This window comes from Cebidichthys violaceus, unplaced genomic scaffold (genome assembly GCF_023349555.1).
Source record: "Cebidichthys violaceus isolate CVI_PGR_0920_01 unplaced genomic scaffold, fCebVio1.0.p SCAF_7, whole genome shotgun sequence".
NCBI lineage: Eukaryota > Metazoa > Chordata > Actinopteri > Perciformes > Stichaeidae > Cebidichthys > Cebidichthys violaceus.
Genome location: NW_027176927.1, coordinates 17,301,940 through 17,322,912, shown reverse-complemented (window position 1 = coordinate 17,322,912; position 20,973 = coordinate 17,301,940). Strand labels below are relative to the sequence as shown.

At 45.5% G+C, this 20,973-nt stretch overlaps 2 protein-coding genes across 3 annotated transcripts; both read right to left on the bottom strand.

The window, feature by feature from the left end:
- Window positions 1-1,566: 1,566 nt before the first annotated feature.
- Window positions 1,567-5,054, bottom strand: nsmce2 (NSE2 (MMS21) homolog, SMC5-SMC6 complex SUMO ligase). The gene is made up of 6 exons (XM_068735529.1): window positions 4,604-5,054; window positions 3,974-4,086; window positions 3,600-3,753; window positions 2,725-2,816; window positions 2,390-2,496; window positions 1,567-2,005 (listed from the first exon to the last, which is right to left on the bottom strand). Exons 1-6 carry the CDS (start codon window positions 4,716-4,718, stop codon window positions 1,894-1,896), a joined length of 693 nt encoding a protein of 230 aa, XP_068591630.1. The 5' UTR covers window positions 4,719-5,054; the 3' UTR covers window positions 1,567-1,893.
- Window positions 5,055-5,144: 90 nt separating this feature from the next.
- Window positions 5,145-16,460, bottom strand: washc5 (WASH complex subunit 5). 2 transcript variants are annotated; one of them, XM_068735527.1, is made up of 29 exons: window positions 16,405-16,460; window positions 15,478-15,757; window positions 14,954-15,099; window positions 14,651-14,735; window positions 14,367-14,467; window positions 13,646-13,838; window positions 13,382-13,534; window positions 13,116-13,229; window positions 12,534-12,705; window positions 12,204-12,331; window positions 11,532-11,661; window positions 11,024-11,136; window positions 10,347-10,513; window positions 10,072-10,147; window positions 9,794-9,904; window positions 9,211-9,351; window positions 8,892-8,972; window positions 8,660-8,761; window positions 8,386-8,565; window positions 8,151-8,275; window positions 7,656-7,818; window positions 7,396-7,498; window positions 7,225-7,304; window positions 7,013-7,116; window positions 6,731-6,860; window positions 6,477-6,573; window positions 6,093-6,246; window positions 5,857-5,944; window positions 5,145-5,587 (listed from the first exon to the last, which is right to left on the bottom strand). In XM_068735527.1, exons 2-29 carry the CDS (start codon window positions 15,661-15,663, stop codon window positions 5,531-5,533), a joined length of 3,480 nt encoding a protein of 1,159 aa, XP_068591628.1. In that variant the 5' UTR covers window positions 15,664-15,757; window positions 16,405-16,460; the 3' UTR covers window positions 5,145-5,530. The 2 variants fall into 2 exon arrangements, with proteins under 2 accessions (XP_068591628.1, XP_068591629.1); XM_068735528.1 differs by lacking the exon at window positions 16,405-16,460 and adding an exon at window positions 16,355-16,375.
- Between the last annotated feature and the right edge of the window lie 4,513 nt (window positions 16,461-20,973).

Here is a 20,973-nt window from a genome sequence, read left to right as displayed (position 1 = left end):
ACGAGTCAAATGATGCTCTCTGTGTAACTTTGCTCTATAAAGATCTACATATCGCCACAGAAGTGTTACGTGTCTCTGAGGTTCTCTCTGCCCACGTTGAACTTCACAGCAGACCTCCTGACTCGTCGTTGTAGCAGAAGCACAGGCGTCGCTGATTACCGTTAACAACGGCTCTGTTCTTTTAAATGTCCCAGTAAGTCAGGGCAGCTTGACAGCGGGTCAAGATGCACCTTGTGTTTGTCAGCGCACACTTCACAGTACCTTCTCACTTGCAGCCTTAACTGTGGCGTAAAGGAAATAGTTGTGTTCCCTCAGCAGCGTGAACCAGACTCTTGTTTGGATTTAGCCCCACAAGCAGTGGGGAGAAAAGCACGACGCCTCAAATCAAACCAGGATTTTGGACCACCGGTCTGATCTGAGCCGCGCTGTCCTCCTCCCTCTCCATCCAAACTCTGCGCCACAAAGTGAGACGACACTCACTTCCTGCCAAAAAAGGTAAAATCCTCCTTCGACAAGCCAGATATCGAGGCTTACAGTGTCTCAGGCAGCCATTACACATACTTCTCTGAGCTTTTGAACAGACGAATGTGAATTCCAGATCAAACATAACCAGAAGAAAGCAAACATCTATGGGGAGTTGATTGGTTCTTTTTTCTTCACTGGTGCATGTCTGTACAATATTGTGATTGAATTGGGAGGATATTTACAGCTCTGCCGGTGATGCGGTGGATGCAGTGCGGATGCTGGTTTGTGCACTCTCCACTAATTGAACTGTTGTTGTTAAACTACCTGTGACTTCACATGTTGTGCAGTAAACACGAGCAGCTTTGCAGAACGCTAATTCAAAAGGAAGCAGAGTGGAGAAGTGAATGAGTCAACACTGGAGACCATTTGTTGCCGGTTAATATCTTCATGGGCTGAATGCTCTTAGTGCTGCGTCACGTACTCTTTGGAGGGGAAGAGCAATTAGAGAATTTTGAAAAATGCGTGATGCAAGGTTATTAAAAGATTAGCTTCACCTAGTTCCATCTCAACACAGCCTTTTGTTTGTTTCCTCTTTGGAACAAAGAGCCTTCACAAGGAGCGAGAGCAGAATGGATGGACAGATTTAATCACACAAGTGCAAAGTGCATTCCTGCTCGCTAACGGCTCATTCAAATAACTGTTTGTTTTTAATGGAAATTCATTTAGTATCTCCAGAATCCTACTCGAGTTTTTACTTCAGTTAGAAGAAACTTTTATTTGAATAAGGAGGATCACAAGTCAACATGTTTAAATGTGTAAAGTGCATAAACGTGTATATGCTCCATGATGAGGGGAGAGTCAAACGAGCACTTCCTGGATGTATAGTCGTCAGTAGAGGTCACAACGCGACTAATAATCCTCCATCACACCTGGAGCTGAGAGTGAATAATCCAGAGATGAGAGATGTATTTCTCATCGTAGGTCCCGTGTCCTCATGCAGACACTGCTCTCTTGTGGTTCGGTCGACGTACTGCACGGTGTTACGATAATACACAAACGTATCTACAGTCGCTCCCGATCACAAATGCAAGCTTGGCAGTGTTCATTTATCAAAAGGTCTGCAGCTTTTATTTACATAGAACAAGAATACAAAACAAAAAGAGGCTCCAGTTGAAATACAAACACATCAGCACTTATTAAATTCTAGTTGGCCGGGTGGCACAGTTTTCCTCAGGTACAAATCTCTGAATAGAAAAATTGTAAATTTTCCACCAACTATAAGTTAATAGCTAGTTTCAACTGAAGACTGATGGAAACAAGTGGCTCAAAAAGACTGCCAACGACATACTCCTTCTTAAAATGAAATTAACTCCCTTGGCACACGCTATATTATTAAAGATTCTGCCAACAGAAAGGTAAACTACGTTGCTACATGCGGTTGCCGTGTCTCTTTTGGCTCTGGATCTTTCTCCTCAGCATCTGGTCGGGAATCAGATCCGACTGTCTCACGTCGGCGTTCCCACAGCCCACCACAGGACAGCTAGAGGGCAGACAAAGAATGCTTAAAGGGCCGTCTAGAAAACACGCAAATAGAATACAAACATGTCTGCATCGATACCGACAGGCACTTCAGGGAGGATGAGGATGAAGTCAGTCATACACCTAATCACAACACGGCCCCTTTGAGCATTGCTGCTATAATTGCGGATGGAAGGCGTGCGTGGCGAGCGCCGTCAGGACTCGAGACGATAGGAAGGCGTCTTTGACAACAACAGAAGCCGGCGCTGCGACTTCATGAGAGCTCCTTCAGCAGCAGCCACATTTAAATTCATCCCAACATCAAAGCAGTGTAATAAAGGAAATGTGAATTAAGGCCGACTGCTGGTCTCACGGCACAACGGTCCTCCGAGGGAGAGCGTCTTACCGGCATTTCTTCTTCTGGCCTTGTTTTGCTTTGATCAGGCCCAGTATGGCGCCTTCGTCATAGTGGTGGTTACACTTCTTATTCTTCATCGGGTTCACCATTTCCACCTTGAATACAGATTCACAGCGGCGTTATCAAATGACAACGCACAATTCAGCTGCTAAAACAGCAAGGGGGTTTCCTATGTTTTTGCTGACACTGCAACTAATATGTTGTTGTCAGAGATCAGTTGAAATAAGATACAAATGTTTTGAAATAAGAATTAAAAAAAAAAGCATTCAACTGGAATATGTAAACTGGTAGAAATAAGACAGTAGCAGGCTGCAGCGCTCTACCTGTGTGAGTGGGCAGGTGAAGTTGACTTGGCTCTGTGTGACGGCGACGTCTTCATCCAGCTCCTCCGTGTTCTCCACCGGCTCTCGGTTGACTGAAATCACAACAAAGCGGACGGTGAGCTTCCAAATGTGAGGACATGGATGTGGCTGAAACTACAGTTATGGATTATAGAAACATGGTAATAAATTCAGAGCTAATTCTGCATGTAATCAAACGGCGTAATGATGTAAGACACGCAGCCGTACACATTTACAGTAGCGCACATTCAGTGTGCTCGTTCAGGCGATGATGATGCAATAAGCCAATAAGGTTACATGTTCTAATTTGTAGACATTAAGAGAGCAGAATGTAAGCTTCATGAAGTATCCCTCCGTGGGAAACATTAGGTGATTTGGCGCTCTTTGAGTGAACAACAATGATGGTTGATGGGTTAAGGCTTCACAGAATACATTATGTTGACTGTGTATGAAATGATCTCATATAATCAGACACCAGAAAAGTATGTTTCCTTTCCCCACAATGCAACTTTTGGGAATGAGTCAGTCTGGTACAGAGAGCCTAAAACACACGGCCTTGCCCAAGCGTGGCTACGTTTTTAATAAGGGGTATAATAAGGACAACAATTAAAAAGCCAAAAATAACAGCTACAGGGTGACAGGCAACGTTAATTACTCAACAGTAAACAAAGGGAGTAGTGAGTTTTTAAAATTCAGCTAATTATTCTAAATCATCCCAAGATTTGTCTCTCTGCTCGGCTGAGCAGCCCTCCTGCGAGCACAGCCATGATCCAGGTCTAGTCTACGTCCTGAATACAGCGAGTTGAGTCCAGCAGTGCATACTTTTGGATTAGTTCTCCCATCTCTGCAGGCCTCACCTTGGTTGAGAGAGCTCTTGGTGCTGTCCATGAAGGCCACTACTTTCGGGTGACTCTGCAGCTCGGCGTCAGAGAGCCGGGCTATTCTCTCCGTGAACTGCTCCCTCACTTTGGCCGACAGGCTGAACATGGCCTCGGGCTGCTGTGTGTTCACCTACACAAACGGAGGTAGATTAGTCAACTTCAGTGTTTTCCCCGGACATTTAAAACCAACACCTTGACATTAAGACTTGCAAAGGACCACTCATCTATACACACTTTTTGTGCATCCAAGCCCTCATCCCGGTAATGCATCCTGAAGCTGACCCGGTCATTTAGTATCAGGGGGAAATGTTTTCCACTCGTGTGAGTAGACGGCGCCGGGCTGCTCTCACCTCTGATGTGACTTGTTGCACAATGTCAACAAAGTGGTTGATTTCTCTGTCCAGCTTGGCACACTCCAGAATCATGGCCTCCATCTCCTTGATGCCCGGATGTTCCCCTTCATCTGTAACACAGCAGCCCACAGAGTGACGGACGTACCCAGAGTAGTGATACCACACTAGAAACACACTACAGTGTTGTGTAAAATGACTCGCATTTAAAAAGTGATGCATTAGCAACAGAAAGTGCATATACTCATTATGCAGAATGGCCACAGCAAGTATATTATTATATTCCATAATTGGTATCATCATTGATGCATTACTGTAGTAGCTGGTCATCTTGTAAGAACACAAAGCTATCGATGCCACATACATGTAGTGGATTAAAAAGTACAATAACTCCCTCTGACATGTTGTGGAGTAACGTTAGCATTAAATGGACTAGTACGTAACTTTCCTCACTATTGTAACGTTACTCAAGTACTGTAACGACATGTGCTTTTCATTTCCACTACTGTAAATACACTTGTTCAATCAAAAGTAACGTCACTATCATCGCCACCGGTGAATATCCCTGGTGACTATGTAACGTCAGCGTTACGGTGGCCACTAACAGGCTAATACAAGTGTAATCGTTACCCTGCGTTTCCGCCAGGTCCATCGCCACATCGGTCACTATGTCCATTCCAGTCCCGATGTCCGCCTGACACGACTTCAGACTCGACAGTGTTCCGTGAACGGCGCTCAGAGACATCACGACCGTAGATCCACTGAGACCACCGACTCACTGCGAGCGACCCAAAGTTGAGCTACGCTACGTTAGCCTAGCTTGCTAACGTCACTGCAAGCGACCCAAAGCTGAGCTACGCTACGTTAGCCTAGCGTGCTAACGTTCACGTCCTCGCTTCTGGTCCGGTTAGCCTAGCTAGTTATTTGAATAGGTACTTCCTGTATGAGTGTGACGTAGCAGCGGCTTTATCTGTGTCAGTTTGTTGTCCTAATGCTACCATGAAGATAAGCAACGGTGAGAAAAAACACGCAAATCACCCGCGAAAAAACTACAACAGTAGCTACAGCTAAGATACTTCCAGGTTTGTTTTTGTTATTTTCAAAATAAAAGCCTTGACCAAAAGATCCACTTATCAACTGAAGAGAAGCAACACAAGATTATTATGAACAATCGTATTTATTACTAAATATTATTTGGAAATGGCACAAAGTGATAATACATAAAGTAGGCAAATAGGCTATTTCAATTTTATATCTATGTACAATCTATTATTAGTGCATTAAGACATTAATGGTCAATGAAATGTGAAAGTAAAACAAGCTTTTTTTTCATGGTAGACATTGAAAATGAATGAAGACTGATTTTCTTTTTCATTTTGCTGCTTCAGTTTCAGGGTGCTGGTATTGTGCATGCAGGCTCACTGTCATGGCTCACTGACAGTGATCGTTAATGTTATTAGCAACACACCTATGCTTTTCCTAACGTGACGAGTCACAATGTAAAACGTATGGCAACAAAAGCATAGCGGCGCGTGACGAAATGCTTCCTCCAGATCTTCACAGTATTGTTCTGAACTCATCAAAAATGAAACTGGGCACATGGGCTTCAGCCACCTTAAGAATACAGGGAAGAAGGAGAAACACACGTTATCCTCACAGTGCTCAAAACATGTCTACAGTCGTATTCAGAGCACGGTGCTTTATGATAAACTACTTCTCACAGCTGAAAGGTATTACATCTTACTATACATCAATACAGCTGCTCAACATGTAAGGGTAGAATCGTCAGAAATCAAAGCTGCCCCCAGTTTATGTCAATTGTTGTAATTTACCACATTTTGACAACCTCACTAGCAGCAATGCTAAGGTCAAAGTTGGCCTACCTTGCGTGACAGTTTAGTGTACTTCACATAGTCTTCCAGGAACATCAGCGCTCCCACCACATCAGAAGGCATGTCAGGGATCTTCTGACTGTGATGGGATCAAATGCAAACTCAAAGGTGAGTCCATGAAGTTATAAAAGGATAGACTTCATCAAAGTACTCAGATCAAGCAAACAGAAACCATATTTTAAACCACACACGTAAAAAATAAACTGTAGTCCAGTGTGTGTTGTTACCTTGTGCACTGCTCCATGATTGAGCGGATGAACTGACCAATGAGAGACAAGAACTGCTGCGTGTATCTCGAGTGAAACTGCTTGAGCAGGGTGAGCACGCCGAGCACCAGCGGAGGCCAGTCCACTGGATCTGTGGCTTTCTTGCAGGTCATTCCTGGGAAAAGTCGGGCGGCCATTTACATGTTTGATGCAGCCAAGTCCGTCACACTGACTGTAAAATCCACCACATCATTTATCCCTATGATAACAAGAATCTGGGGAAGAATTTAAAAAACTGCATTCAAACTGTAAGAGATGCCGTGTGGGCCCACCGGTTTGACCTGTTGCACTCACGACTGTACAACGTAATAACTCGTGAACCGCGGCGCGATAAAAAAAACTTGCCTTGGTTTTTGTTGTACTGAAGTTTAGGCAGCTGAGCGATAATAAACAGGAAGTTGATGATGGGGAAGTACGGAAGGCGCTTTGTGGTGATGTAGATCTGTGAGAAATGCAAGAAAAATGGTCAGAGCGTTCTGCAACAAATGACCACAGAAAACAGACGAAGCGAGAGAGTGTGAACGACAGACACGCTTCAGCTTGTGGTGGTTTCTGAAAAACAATTCTTATTTGTCAAACGACACTCATCATCTCCGGACCTTGTTGAGTGGGTTGTGAATGCCGGCGGCCTCCAGGTGGGAGGTGATGTCGTACAGAAGAGTGTTGTCCTCTTTAGGGTAGGGCAGCGAGGGATCCTGGTAGTGAGCTTCAATGTCGGCCAGCAGAGACCTGGCGAGGGCACAGTAAGAGTTGAGGCATGACGGATGATGAGTATTTATCAATCAGGAAAAAGTCGGATCAGATGTTTTTATTGATCATCAGTGATATACTACTAGTACATGGCAAAACTAGTAATAATAAAGTGGTGAGACTTGACTGACTTGTTGAGGTTTTCCAGGGCAGCAGCCAGGTGTTTGGAGTCAAACTTGCAGGAGTAGTTCAGCTCATTAGCGATCTGCTGTCTGAGAATCTGCATCTGCCCGACCTACAACAAACAGATGGAGTGGCGGGAAAACACAGGATGAACATCCAAGTTAAAGTAATCAATAATAATTTTCTATTCGCAGCGTTAGGGAACATCGTGGACCAGTACCTTCATGATGGCCTCCAGGTACGCACCCCAGATCTTCTGGGTTTTGGCCACAGCGCTAGCGTACACTTTGCTGGCGTTACCTGTTGCGCAGGAAAAAACCCCAAATGAATTCTCCTTCATGGAATGAAAAGACGCTGGCAGGCTGAAGGAGTTCCGATAATGAAAACCTACCCACGATACCCTGGATTGGGTTCACAGCACCCAGCATGGCTTTGAAAACATCCACCGCCGCTCTGTCCTTCAGAATTGTCCTCTGAATCCACATCAGGAAGTTCTGATGGGAGAAACACGTTAACAGTGCAAATATATTCAGGTATGCATTAAAGAAAGCCCTTACAGACCTGGATTCATTCGCTGTTTTCGTCACCAATAAGAGCCTTAGGGTAGCTTTGTTTCACAGCCTGAAAGCTTTTTTTTGGTATGCTAATTACCTGAAGTTCCTTGACAATCATGAAGCAGAGCAGGCGGTCCAGTCCGTTGAGGCCAAAAGTACCCAGAGTGTTCTGGATCTCAGAGAACAGCCTGTTGTTGGTGACCTCGTGGTGGCTCCTCAGGTCGTACCAGGTGTTCAACTGGTCGATGTAGCAAGTCACTCTGGAGAAAGGACCAACGTTTGTCAGGGAGCTGAGGACGACTGCAAACACTCAGTATCTACGGACATGACAAAGGCTTGTTTCTTCAGCTAAAACTCAGGTGTTCTGAGAAAGAAAAGCACTTCCTAGGATTTCAATAGCTCTTTTATTTCAGGACATGTCCACACGGGTTCTCCTTCATCTCCTTTGTGAGGCGTCACTAGTGAGGCGACAGGTTGCGCAACGGCGGCATAAATACATCTGCGGACAGCGGACGTGGTCAAACAACTTGCCAACGAGACTTTTTAAGCACATAAACGTTCAGCTACTCTTCTTCTATTTGAGGAGACATACTTGGGATCCGTGATGCGGAGGATCTCTCTGCAGAGACGGCCGATGAAGGTGGCGGACTCGTCCACGGAGGGAAACTTTGGGATGGGGATGTGGGTGGACTGGTGCACACTCTGCCAGTCCTGGATCTGATTGGAAGCAAGGAAAGAAACCGACGAATCCACTCCCCGTTACTGACGAATACACAAAACGACCAGAAAGCTGCAAAACAGCGTGCTGACTGTTGAGCGGTGCTGACCTTGGCCCTGAGGAAGCTGTTGCATTCCTGTTCCACATTGTAGTTGATGATACGGGACACCTCCTCCTGCCAGATTTTAAGGCCGTAGATGCTGACGTAGTCCTGGATGTACTCAAACGACCTGTAGAACCCATCCATGGTGGCCGCCATGTCCTTCAACTTGGGCATCAGCTCACTAGGCTGCGAGAGAGGAAGATTCTTGTTTAGTCTCATCGCTTTCATTTTTCACTGCTGTTATAGAAGTACTCAGCGATGGACAGATGTGAAGTCTGACCTTAGCCCTGAGGTTGAAGATCAGTCCTTTGTGGAGAGCATAAGCTACCCTCTTCACCAGCTCCTTCCTGATGCCGTCCTCCAGGAGCTGCTTGGGATCCACCTAACGGAAAAGTAGAATCCAGTTACTTCTTCTTCAGCTGCACTGAGGCTGACGTAGATACCGTACCCCTGCCTGCATGTTGTAACAACAACTAAACGTCTTTTAATATTCCATCACAACCATCATCTACCTTAATGATCCCAACCAGAGTGGTCTTCATCATCAGGATCCCCTCAGTGAAAATGGAGATGTCATGGGTGAGTTTAGCCACCTGTAATCACAAGAAGCAGAGGGACGTTCAGGCTCACGAAGACCCTTCGATTAAATCATTGATTGAAAACAAATTGATAATTGATGAACAGTAATTGATTACTGCAGCACACAAGTCGGCGTCTAAACAGAACAACTTTATTCTCTAACATCGACGGATGTTTCTTCACGACTTCAGTGACATTGTGAAGCACGCTCCGGGAGCTACGTGCACATTGTGAAGTGAACGGTAGTTTTACTTCGTAGCGAGCCCCGAGCTGGGAGTAGTCCTTCAGCTTGTCCTTGTCTAGCCGCGTGGGCACCTCCATGATGTCGTGGATCTGAAGCTTGATGATCTTGGCCAGAGAGGTGAACATGCTCTCTGGGATGATCTGCAGCACCTGGAAACGAGAAGATGAAACTGAGCACCGACATGAATCCGACACCGTAAGCCTTTTGAGGGGTTTGTTTTGAAGACAGAAGAGTTGAGATTAGTCTTCAGAGGCAGATGGTGCACGGTGCTGGAGATGAACAATCTTGTGTACAGCCAGTAGGAGCCAGTCCTCCAGCATAAAGTCACTAAATTGCCGTTTTGGGGCTAGATTTGCCAAACAGATGGTTGTAGAAACATTAATCATGACCGCAGGTGTTTCTGCAGCCGCCACAATAATTTACAGCATGCGGAGCTCATTTGTTAAAGTCCTGAAAGCGTTTTGAAACAGTGTTCATTTGTGATTGCCACAGGAAATGTGAAAGACCGACGTCCTCTCTGCTGTGAACCTTGGGATTCGAGAGCTACCTCCGTAAGCTCATGGGCGGCATCATGACTTCATTTCACTGTACCTTTCGCACATAAGCCACCAACTCTCCGGAGTAGAACTGTGAAACACTCAGCAGGTCGGCGCTGTTGGCCTGGTTGATCCGCAGCAATGGAAGGTCCAATGCAGATGCCAGCTGCGCACACACACACACACACACACACACACACACACACACACACACACACACACACACACACACACACATCTTTATTTTAGCATCACAGGTAGCTCTAGTTTTGGGAATAATTGAAGTTGTTATTCTCTTCTGTCTTGGTGTGAGCATGCGCACATGGTCCTGACCTTCAGAAATGTAGCTCTCAGTTTGGTGACCATGGACGGGTTGACTCGAATGCTCTCCTGCATAATCAACGTGAAGCTGCAGAACAAATCATAAAAAACAAACAGGTGAATTCCTCTGTAGAGACAACTGCATATCACTGTCACTATCTGTATGTTGCTGAGGAGCTTTTAACTGAACTGTGTTCTTCATTTTTCTGCTTATCCATGTTTGCGTCGCCGTCTTCTTCTCACCAGGGTTTTTGGTACGGCTTTACTGTTCATCAGTATGCACATACCTGTCAATGATCTGCCACGCGTAGGACAGGTCTCCAACTATCTGCATAGTGATGAGCACTTCTTCTTTGATATTGATGGTGCGGATCATTTGGTGCAGAAACTTCCTGGTGTCGGCCAGGAACTGACAGACCTGCAGGTTTGACTCCAACTGGTGGAACTCCTGGACCTGAAGACCCAACAAACAGCACTGCAGTCACACATCTGCACACAGGGCGGGAGGCACTCGCCTGGCAGTCTGACTTTCTCGATGTCTCCATTGGCCTCCATTCAATTTCTGAGTACATTTTGGTGCTGGCTAAGAAGAAGGACTAGCTAAAAAATAAACATAACCCAGTGTTTTTGTGGAAATCATATTTGTTCCATTTGAGGGCATGCCGATCCACCGTGACAACAATACAATTCTATTATGTATGTCTCTATTTATATGCATTTCACAGCAGTTCATTTTGTCTCTTTAATCTGCTGCCGTTTGCATCCATTGTTATTGGATCCACATATCAGCTATATGCATGAAGCCGAGGCTATCGGACCAACTCCGCAATATAGTACCCAATTATTCAAATCATGTTATCAAATTCAAATGATACGCTCAGAAGACTTCAATGAAATTTTAGCAAATCAAATCTTGACGTTCGGCACTGCGAGTCTCATGTGAAAATGTCGTCATGCCGCTCACCTCGACCAGAGCCTGTATGAGCTGAACCGTCTTCCTGCCAGCAGCCGTGGAGTCCTCGTAGTTCAGAGACTCGATCTGCTTTGAGATTTCTCTGAACCAGGCCTGCAGGTTTTCTGCGAGGGGTCATACAGGTGTGTGGTGCAAGTGGAGAAAGAATGTTAGCAGCGTTTCTCACAAGTGGTCTTTACAACAACAGACGTTTGACTGATGTAACTGTAATCCGCCTCTCCCTGCATGCGTGTCCTTGATGCATCTCTCCCACGATGTGTCCCTGCCTCAACATTTGTCTTTGAACAGCTTGAAGCTTAAACTCATTTAAGCATTCTGTGTTCCAACACTGAAATAATCTGCGGCATTCAGAGCATGAAACGCCGCACGGCTGAGGTTCTTTTAGTCGGTAGCACTTCTTCGCTGTGTGTGTGTGTGTGTGTGTGTGTGTGTGTGTGTGTGTGTGTGTGTGTGTGTGTGTAATCCTTTCACCTCATCCGTCCTGACAAGTGCAACTCACCGTTTTTCTCCACCCTGGTAAGAGGCTTGACTCCGGAGAAGACTTCGGCCAGCTCGGTCATTCTCTCTGACCCCTCCTTCTGAAAGCTCTCCCATTTGATCTGCTTCTCTGATAGCATCTGCTTGAACATCTGGAAGAGGGACGGGCACAGACGCTCAGTCGATGTGGAGGGATTAGTCAGACGCGATGTGTAATGAGAACATTAAATTTGTGTCCTCTCCTAATGATAGACCGGCTAGCCATATGTTGTCTATGCTAATAGACGACAGCGGGGACGCACCTAACGAGAAACACAGTTGGCTGGATCAGAGGAATTATTCTGGTATTAATTTCACACTTTCACTCTGGCAGGAATAAAGAGACGCGCTCAGTATGTTTGACAGCAGCTTGAAGGCACGATGAGCAGGATTTGTGGTTGCGGTTTGTAAACACAACATTCAAAGTTGGCCCCTCCTCCCCGGCTCAACGAGGGCTGCGGTGCTCGCCAGTTTGTGAAAGTCAAACCCAGATCGTCTCTCGTTGAGGAACGAGCTTTGTCCCCGTGGTGTTTTTTGGCCCTGTGTCCACCTTTTTTCTTAAACAACCCCGTGTCCATCCTCCTTCCATAACATTAATGACAATTTGCTCTCAACTCCTTATTTGTCCATGTTTTCCCGGTCGTCATTCGCTCACCTCTTTGAGTGTGAACTCAAACTGAGCAGTGTCCAGCAGCAGCTGGAACAGGATCTTGGAGTTGTACTTGGAGTCGTTGAGAACTTGGTCTTTGATCTGACGCAGTCGCTTGTTGTTTAGGTCATAGGCTGTAAGAAACATCAGATAAAGTCACACATTTGGAAGTTTGGAACAAATATATATGAACCTTCCAGCTCACACCAACTAGAAAAAAGGACAAAAGTCAAATTTGAGCTGCGTAAACAAAATAAAACACACATTTTTTAACAATACATTCTACTCCGAGCTACACTTGTGGTCCTAAAGGAAAAATCTGCCCGCCGTTCTCACCCGACTCTGCTGAGTGCAGCATCAGCCAGCGGATAGCGACGTTGCAGTCCCTCAGACAGTTGAGTAGTTTGGGAATGTTGTCCAGGATGATCTCCTCCCTGAGGAAACCTTCTTTCAGCAGCTGCTGCACTTGAGGCCTCAGGCTCTCCATGCCCGCTGCATATCGAGAGGCCTAAACACACAGAGAGACAGATGGTCAAAAGTCATTCATCCACTCCCACCAGAGGCCTTTAGGAAGCACGGCAATGTCTGCAGATGAGTCACTAAACAAGGATTACTCGGTTGCCTCCTCTCCTTCAGGACTACGATGCATCTTTGTTAGAGAGCCCGCGCTTCAATTTGACCTCATCTGCATTCGCCGACTTTTCCCAAACTTTTCAAGACAAGTTTAAAAATGTCTTTCTAAAGTCACTGGTTTTGATTAATACCCTTGCGTTTTAATTTAAATTCTGCAGTCGCACTGGATGACTTGCAAATTCTGCAGACGCAGTTATCAGTACCTGCATACAATAGTGTGTCACACTGAAGGACTGTAAATTGGCTGAGCGACATTGAAGCCAATCCAACTTTTTTGTTGAATACCTGCTCTCTGATGTTGGCAGAGTCCAGGGTGTAGTTGAGAGCGATCTTGGCCGCTTTGTACGGCTCCCAGGCCTCCACCAGGTTCACTGTGATCCCCATGTAGATGCTGATAACCTGAGGACACACAACACATACACTTCAGTTAGAGAAGTGAAAACCCACCGCAGTACACGGTACAGCATTCTTATTAACTTCTTTACATCCAGCGCTCATCTACTGGCATGACATCTCCGGTGCAGATTCCTACCGTGTGCCGAATGTCTTACCCAGTTGTCAGGGAAGTACTTGTCCACTATCTCCCTCATCTTGGCCTGCTGGGTGTGCAGTATGGAGGGGCTGAAGTAGAGGCAGACATAGAGCATGGCGGCCTGGTTAGCCAGCGCTGTGCTACGATGCTCTGGTAGAGGGTACGCAGACACCTGATGGGACAGCAAGACAAATGTGCTTTAAGGGTCCAGCCCAGGACACTTCACACGATCCATACACACTCGAGTCGTAACAGTTCTTCTCGGCCAAACGTGTCGTCTCACTTGGTTGTATATGTCGTCGGAGCGCAGCCTCCCAATGACCATGCTGATAAAAGTGGAACTGATGGGGACTCGCTGGAAGTAGCTCTCCGGGTAGTTGGCCGGCCGCTTGGCTCCAGGCTGGCTGGAGTAGCCGGTGCTGCGCAGCAGCTTGCAGATGTCATCCAGGTTGGAGTCGGCCGATGAGCGGGCAGCGCTGAAGAAAATATGAAAGACGGAGGCAAGTGAGGACACAAGTGGCATGCTACTTGTCGTTATCACGGGTAAAGCATGATGTGATGATTGAATAATGCTGCCACAATGGACTAAAATGATCAGTTCAGTTCAATTCTGCGTGTATCTCGGCATTGCGGTTAATTGACGATATCATTTAAGTATGAACACGGAGCGTTATAATTATAAAGAAACAAATACTTTGACGTAAGATAATGCCTGAAAACACCATAAGTAAATAAAATATCCCATTTCAAAGACATGAAGAGTGGATGTTGCACCTGAGAGGCGGAGAGAGAGAGAGAGGGATGAACAGAGATCAGGTAATGTTCACTCAAAACAAATCCACATGTGAGTCACGCAAAGTGACTCAACTTCGCTGTGAGCGAGCTCACCGGCAAACAAGTGGATTGAGTCCATCGAGCGCGTGAGTCAGCAAGACGGTGTCGTGAATCTGTGTGTGTGTGTGTGTGTGTGTGTGTGTGTGTGGGTGTGTGGGTGACAAGCACACCTGTATCTATAGTAGGAAACAAGCATCCTCTCTCTGACCTCCCCTTCAATCTTTTGGTCAATAACCAGCAACATGACTCCATAGAGGTAGAGAGCCTCACACTATGGGGAGAAAGAAAACACAATCAACTCCCTGTGCGTCTTTGTCGGTTAGTTCCGGATGGAACTCAATCATCAAAGCGGTGAAACAGACGGATATGACCTCATCACAGATATTTGGAATATGCTAGCTTGTTCCTGTAATGTTAGAAACATGTAAAAGTAATTTGCATTTGTGGGACTTACTAAAAGCTGTTTTCCATCCTCATTTAGAAGCACAGTCTCCAGAGTCTGCTGGATATAAACACCCTCATGTAGGTCATCCAAATATCTGACAAGAGGAGAAAATGTAATAATAGCATCTTGTAATATAGAACTTATCGTGTTGTGTGGTTTAAAAAGGATGAGGGAGGGGGTGTGAAGCACGGTCAGGGACTGTGTTTATTGCTGTTTCTTTCAATAGGACGGCTCAAAACATTATTACTCTTAAATCGACTGAACTGAACCTGACCTGAAAAAACAAGCCGAAATAGCCTGGTCTCGTCTTACCTGTTAAGATCCACTATGTATTTGTGGACACTCTCAAACGCCAGATAGAACCTGGACAGAATCTCGATGTTGTTCTCTCTGAACTCTTCATCCAGGTCTTGAAGATCGGGTTTGGCTTCCAGCTTCCCCTCATAGTACTCTGGACCCTGGCGGAGAAGCAACACCTTGAAACAAGAAACTCAAACGATACTTTTCTCTTTGTCAGAAGGAACAAACAGCTCCCAACAAAGGGGACACGGTTGAACAGCTGTTCCCACAACAACAAAACCATTTTAATAAATCACACACAGAGATAAAATGTTTATTTCCTGAACTCAAGGAAAAACATACAGCAGTCCTTTAAAGCCAATGCTGATGGATATACGGTTATTTTAACTGAACATTTATATATATATCCACCTCCTTTTAATCTAATGGAGTCAGGTTGTCACTTCAGCACTTGTATATTAAGCTTTGGCCCAAGCGGTGAGACTACAACTAACAGTCCAAGGCCCCAAAAATGCGTGCCCTGATCAAATCCATACCTTAAAGTAGCTGAAGTCACAAATAATGTCTCCATATTTCTGCTGGTCGCTTTTGTCCTTGAGCCTGAAAACTGTCGGGATAAAGTCAGAGAGGCGCAGCAGCTCGGCAATGATGGCATTCCCTCTGGAAACTATCCTGAGGACGGCCTGGCCGCACAGGTTGTTCTCCGCCAGGAAGTCCACCATAGCGTCTGGAGGAAGAGGAGGAGGAGGATGAAGCACGAATCAGCCACACCTTGACCCTGTGTTTGGCAGCAGACTGACTGCTTGAATACTCCAGCTAGGAAAAGAAGAAAGGAAGGCAGGAAGTTTGAAAACAGCAGCTAGTTCAATTGTTTCATCTGGACAGACTAGTTTCATCCACCCTGCTGAAGTGTCTTTGAGCAAGACAATAAATGGCATCATCCAGACTGATGCTGCCCCCCCCAGAGGTTCAGGTAATAGCTTAGTACATTAATATTACCTTTACTTAGTAATATCACGGTAATTTGCATGAATATGGAGGTTTTCTCACTGGGAATATACCGCGACAAGCATTTACATTACTTTAACGCGTTACAGTTACACTCATTTTGACAAGTTTTAACGTGAATCCATAATGTCGTGTTAGTAACGTTTTAACACGCCGAGGTGTCACAATTCCCAGGTTCCTTGAAGACACACCGACACACGCTGAGAATGCTCGTCTAGTTGTTAGGGTATGCGTTTGGTTAAACGGAAGAATACGAGTAGTAGTTATTATATGGGCATGCTAACGTTAGCATAGCCTGCTAGCTACTTTGATTAGCCGTTAATGCTGCAGACGACACTCCGTGAAAAGATGCACACATGCCGTAAACAGACGCTTTTTCTCTCTTTTCTTTGTCTTTACAGATACCTGGTTTAATTTAAATAGACATTTTAAAAGCCACAGACAACCAGACTCGCCTCTTCAGATCTTCTCTTCCCTGTTTACTTCCTCATGACCAACCACATGACTCTGCCGGTGGGTGTGTTCGATTCTGGTCCCTCAGCGCGCCGGTCGGTGGAGAGCGGTGTGTGTGTGTGTGTGTGTGTGTGTGTGTGTGTGTGTGTGTGTGTGTGTGTGTGTGTGACTTCCACCCGCCAAAGGTTAATCTGCTTATTTTAGAAATCAGTGTTTTGCTCGCCATCTTCATTTGCTTTTTTAAAACGATCATATCCAGATACACCTTTTTTTTTAAATGTCTTGCAGTGATGCCACACGCCACAGTAAATCAAAGATATTTATCTCTAAAATCTCTTTAAATTCCATTCCTCAAAGACAAACATGGGTCAGCTGAGTTTAGTGGGTATTCCTTTCCAAATCATAACGCTCAGCTAGGAGAACACGCGTCTCTAGATGGCGACAGAGATCCACTCCAGCATCACTTTCTCTCTCTCACCGCTGCCTCGCTGAGTGCACATATCTGGCTCCACGGGGATGCAGTGATTTACAGGAGCCGAGCAGTGAGAATAAGCCTGAACTGAAATTAAACCAACCGACTGTGGAACACCTTAGAGATAAATCCAAGGCTCCGAAACATAACATCCTGTAGCCTTCAGTCCACAAATACAAATACAAAAGAGTGTTTTCTTGGAGGCCTCCGAAGGGACTTTAGTGTCCCCTTAAAAAGCAAGCCCCTCATTATTCACCGTCATCCATACCATGAAAATCTATTTGGCTGGAGGAATAATGAACCTTGCTTGAGAATACCCGCCGTGGTGTCTGACAGGGCCGCAGACACTGACAGCCAACACGTGGTCACCGTGGATGAATAAGCACAAGCCCTCATGTTTCCTTCAAAATTCTGATTGAATTGGACTTTTAGTGCCAATACGTCTAACACGCTGGCAGGCACGTCCTTTAAGCAGTGTGAGCCAGAGGTTAATAACGGTCATGTGGAGGGAGCTGTTTGTTTGACCTGTGTGGCGGAGCGAGGGTCCGTCACAGTCCTGAACCGGGTGGTGTGTCTGTGTGACAGATCGTTCTCTTCATGTGGTGAACATCGTTTGATGCAACACCGCTGCGTTGTTTTAATTGCATTTTATCTTTGATATGCAAATGCCTCTCTCTTTTTTTATCCTCATAACACTTTATTCAGAGCGGTGATTGACGGAGGGTGTGACATATGGCAAGGTGAGCTGCGCTTAACGTCCTGAATAACGTGCTTCTTATCTCGCCGAAGCCACTGGAGCGCCATTACTTCAATGCATTTCATAGTGAGGAGGAGGGAGGAAGACGGACAGGTGCACTTTAAATCCTCGCCTCCTCATTGACCCGCCTGTCCACAAACTACACACTGTGTCCCTGTGGCCGCGGGATTTATTACCCGTTTACCATCACACCAAGGTCACATTCTCAGCAGCACCTGGGTCAGCTCTATGGGCTTCCTGGGAAGCATCGTGATAGCTTTTCACTAATGAGGTCTTATTTTATTAACCTGCTGGTGCCTTAAGGGTCCTCTCGACTTGTTATCTTGATTGGTCTGTGAAGAATCTCACTTGAGAATTGCTTCTGTTGTGAAATGCTAGATTGGTTGTGATGAATCAAATGCATATACGCTGCAACGGTGCAATCTTATCCCAAAGAGCGCTAATCCGAACGCACCTTGTATTCATTTAGCCATCGACTAAAGGGTGACCAAATGACCCTCGTGTCTCTAACCATTAAGAGCATTGATGGAGCCCAGGTCTCGCTCCCCGAGTAGCCCGGCGGCCGCTCACAGTTGCCTGGGGTACTTATCGTTCTCCAGTTAAACCCTTGAATTGGCTGACAAATGATGATTGCCTCGTACCTGTGAGCTTCCTAATGTGCTAACAAACTCCCCTTTAGATAACATGTTCAAGTGACTCTGAGGTTTATAAACGGGATGTTATGATCATTATTCAGCAGCTGCAATTGGATGCATTAAAGTCCCGCGTGTGCATCTATAACACAAGGTGTGTATAGGCGCGTTAGTAAACGTACACGCCTGCGTACATGTGTCCCCCTCAGGCCCTGTGTGCCCTTTATTAGCAGCGAGTTGACTCCATTCAGCTTGGCTAGTGATTAAAGCTTTTCATGGCGGGAACTTTCACACCGCTGTGAACCGTGTGAGGTGATTAAAGGCTGCTCAATTTGTAGTCCGGTCCCACTGCTATTCCTCCTCATTGATCTTTTTTCAGGCCCTTGAAGTGAGATCTGCTCCTCTCATTGGAATACGACGGGATACACACCCCGCCTGCCCGTCTCTGCAAATATTTCACAGACGTGCATCAAATCTAATTACCGCTAAAATTAGCTGCCATGTACGGCTGGTATTTAATAACGCTTATGTGATTAACTTTGTTGTGTTTTCTTTTGATGCCGTTATATGAATTTAATTACGCTCTTTTATGTTGAACAGTACATGCACGAGTGCATATCAAGCGGCGCCCCATAAACGACGTGCTCAGAGCGTTGACATTTATACGACGCATAACTCAAGAGGAACAAATGTTACGGCCACGCGTTGATTTTCGTTTTAACAAAGAGCCTCCGACCTCATTATGCTAAAAGCTAACAACAGCGGGCCAACAGGCTGACAGAGACAATGTCAACATGCTGATGTTAAGCAAGTGTGCCATGGTCATTCTAGTCTAGCGTGTTAGCGTGCCAAAATGTTCTGCTGATGAGAATCTCACTCGTCTTGCAGGTATCTGGTCAGAAAGGTCCTGAAGGAAACATGAATGTCCACCAACGTCGCCACGTTGTTCACATTTTACAGCCCTTTAAGATAAATGTGTTATTTTCACCCATGTAAATTGTCCACTTTCTTCAATTTCCATCCCAGAATGCACAGCTAAAACACAGATACAACACTTCCTCTCACTGCGGAGAGACGCAGCAAAGGCCAAGGGAAAGGGTTATTACATCACCGATGCGAGATGCCAAAACACTTCCCACAAGCAGTTTCCAGTCTAACAAGTGGTTTCAGGACAAATAGAAAAGACTGATTGTGGTAATGTTCTGATATCGGATTTGATCAAGCAGCAGATGTATTTTTATTGCAGGTCATTACTGCTGCCATACCTATTAGCATACAAATGGCTTCTGGGCCTACGGAGACCTAAAAGTTATTGCATGTGTAATTGAACCAGAGCTCTGCTCTGTGATTGAGATGTTCCAGCACACACACACACACACACACACACACACACACACACACACACACACACACACGTTGCCGTGCACACAAGGTGGTGAGCATATTGTGTGTACGCACCAATGCGCCTACTCACAAGTGCTTTTTTTTTAATGTAAGTACAGAGAAAGTAGAAGATGAAGAAAAATAGGAAAGCGGAATACAACACAACTCATTAATCTCCTGCAGACTGTTTGGACTCAGTTTGGTTTCTGAATAACACGTCGATGATGCAAACTGTCAGTTGTCTTTACATAAAACAACAGCTGATTGATAGATGTCTCTGTCCCTTTTGTCTGGGGGATCGTGAATGGAATGAATCAGTATTTTAACAAAACTACTGGGTGCAAATGAAAAAAAATGAAATGAACTAAAGTTCTGTTTCACTTGTCTTTGCCTTCTTTTCATTTCCAAGAAGGATTTAACAAGGTCATTAGAGGGTGGGAGCTTTTTAGTGCTGCCGCTCAATTGTACGTGACAGGTCCTTATGACTGTGTCACAGGAGTTATTGCTGGGAACAGTAGCAGACGAGTCAAGAATTCACTGTTTCCCTTCTGTCGAATGTTGTTGACGTTGCCCAGAGAATTGTTTTGTTGCTGCTGTCTACAAAACATGATGCAACTTGGAAAAGCTGCTCTACAGGTATATGCGCTTCTGTTTTTTTCTTGCTTGTCATGTTTTTTTTCTTGTCTGCAACCCTGTGTTGTGTAATGACAATCCATTTGAATTAGCAAATGTTAGCATGCTTGATCGTACCACTCTCATACCGTCTGTTGAGTGTGGCGCTGGTTAGCGTCACACGACAACTGGAATCAGAGGGAAGCGAATAGCCTGGCTCTGTCCAAACTGAACAACACAACGTAGTTTGTTTGATCTGTAGGCCGCCGACATAAAGTGTTAGAACCAGAAGTTATGGGGGGGTTGCTGAATTGAGCTAATTGGTTAAGCTAAGCTAACTGGCTGCTGCAACCTCATATTTAATGCACAAACACGACAGTGATGATCTTCTCATTTCATATTCATGAAAGTGAATAAGCACATTTTCCAAAATATCTGTTCCTTTACTAAGAACTCTGTTTGGGGCGACAGTAGGTGGAAATATCCATCTCCACGACTCACTCCCACTCGAGCAGAGGTGTCACTCTCCAATTAGAACCTTGAGGGTGATCCCACCGGCCCTCTGCACATCAAGACGCTGGCAATTCCATTTGTCACGTGAGCCTTTCATTTCACTCTTAGTCCTGTTACACTCGGATTTGATTTGTGCATTTCAGCGTCAACAAAGACGGATGAGGCTCCTCACCGAGGCTGTCGGCCAGGACTCGGGAGGAGA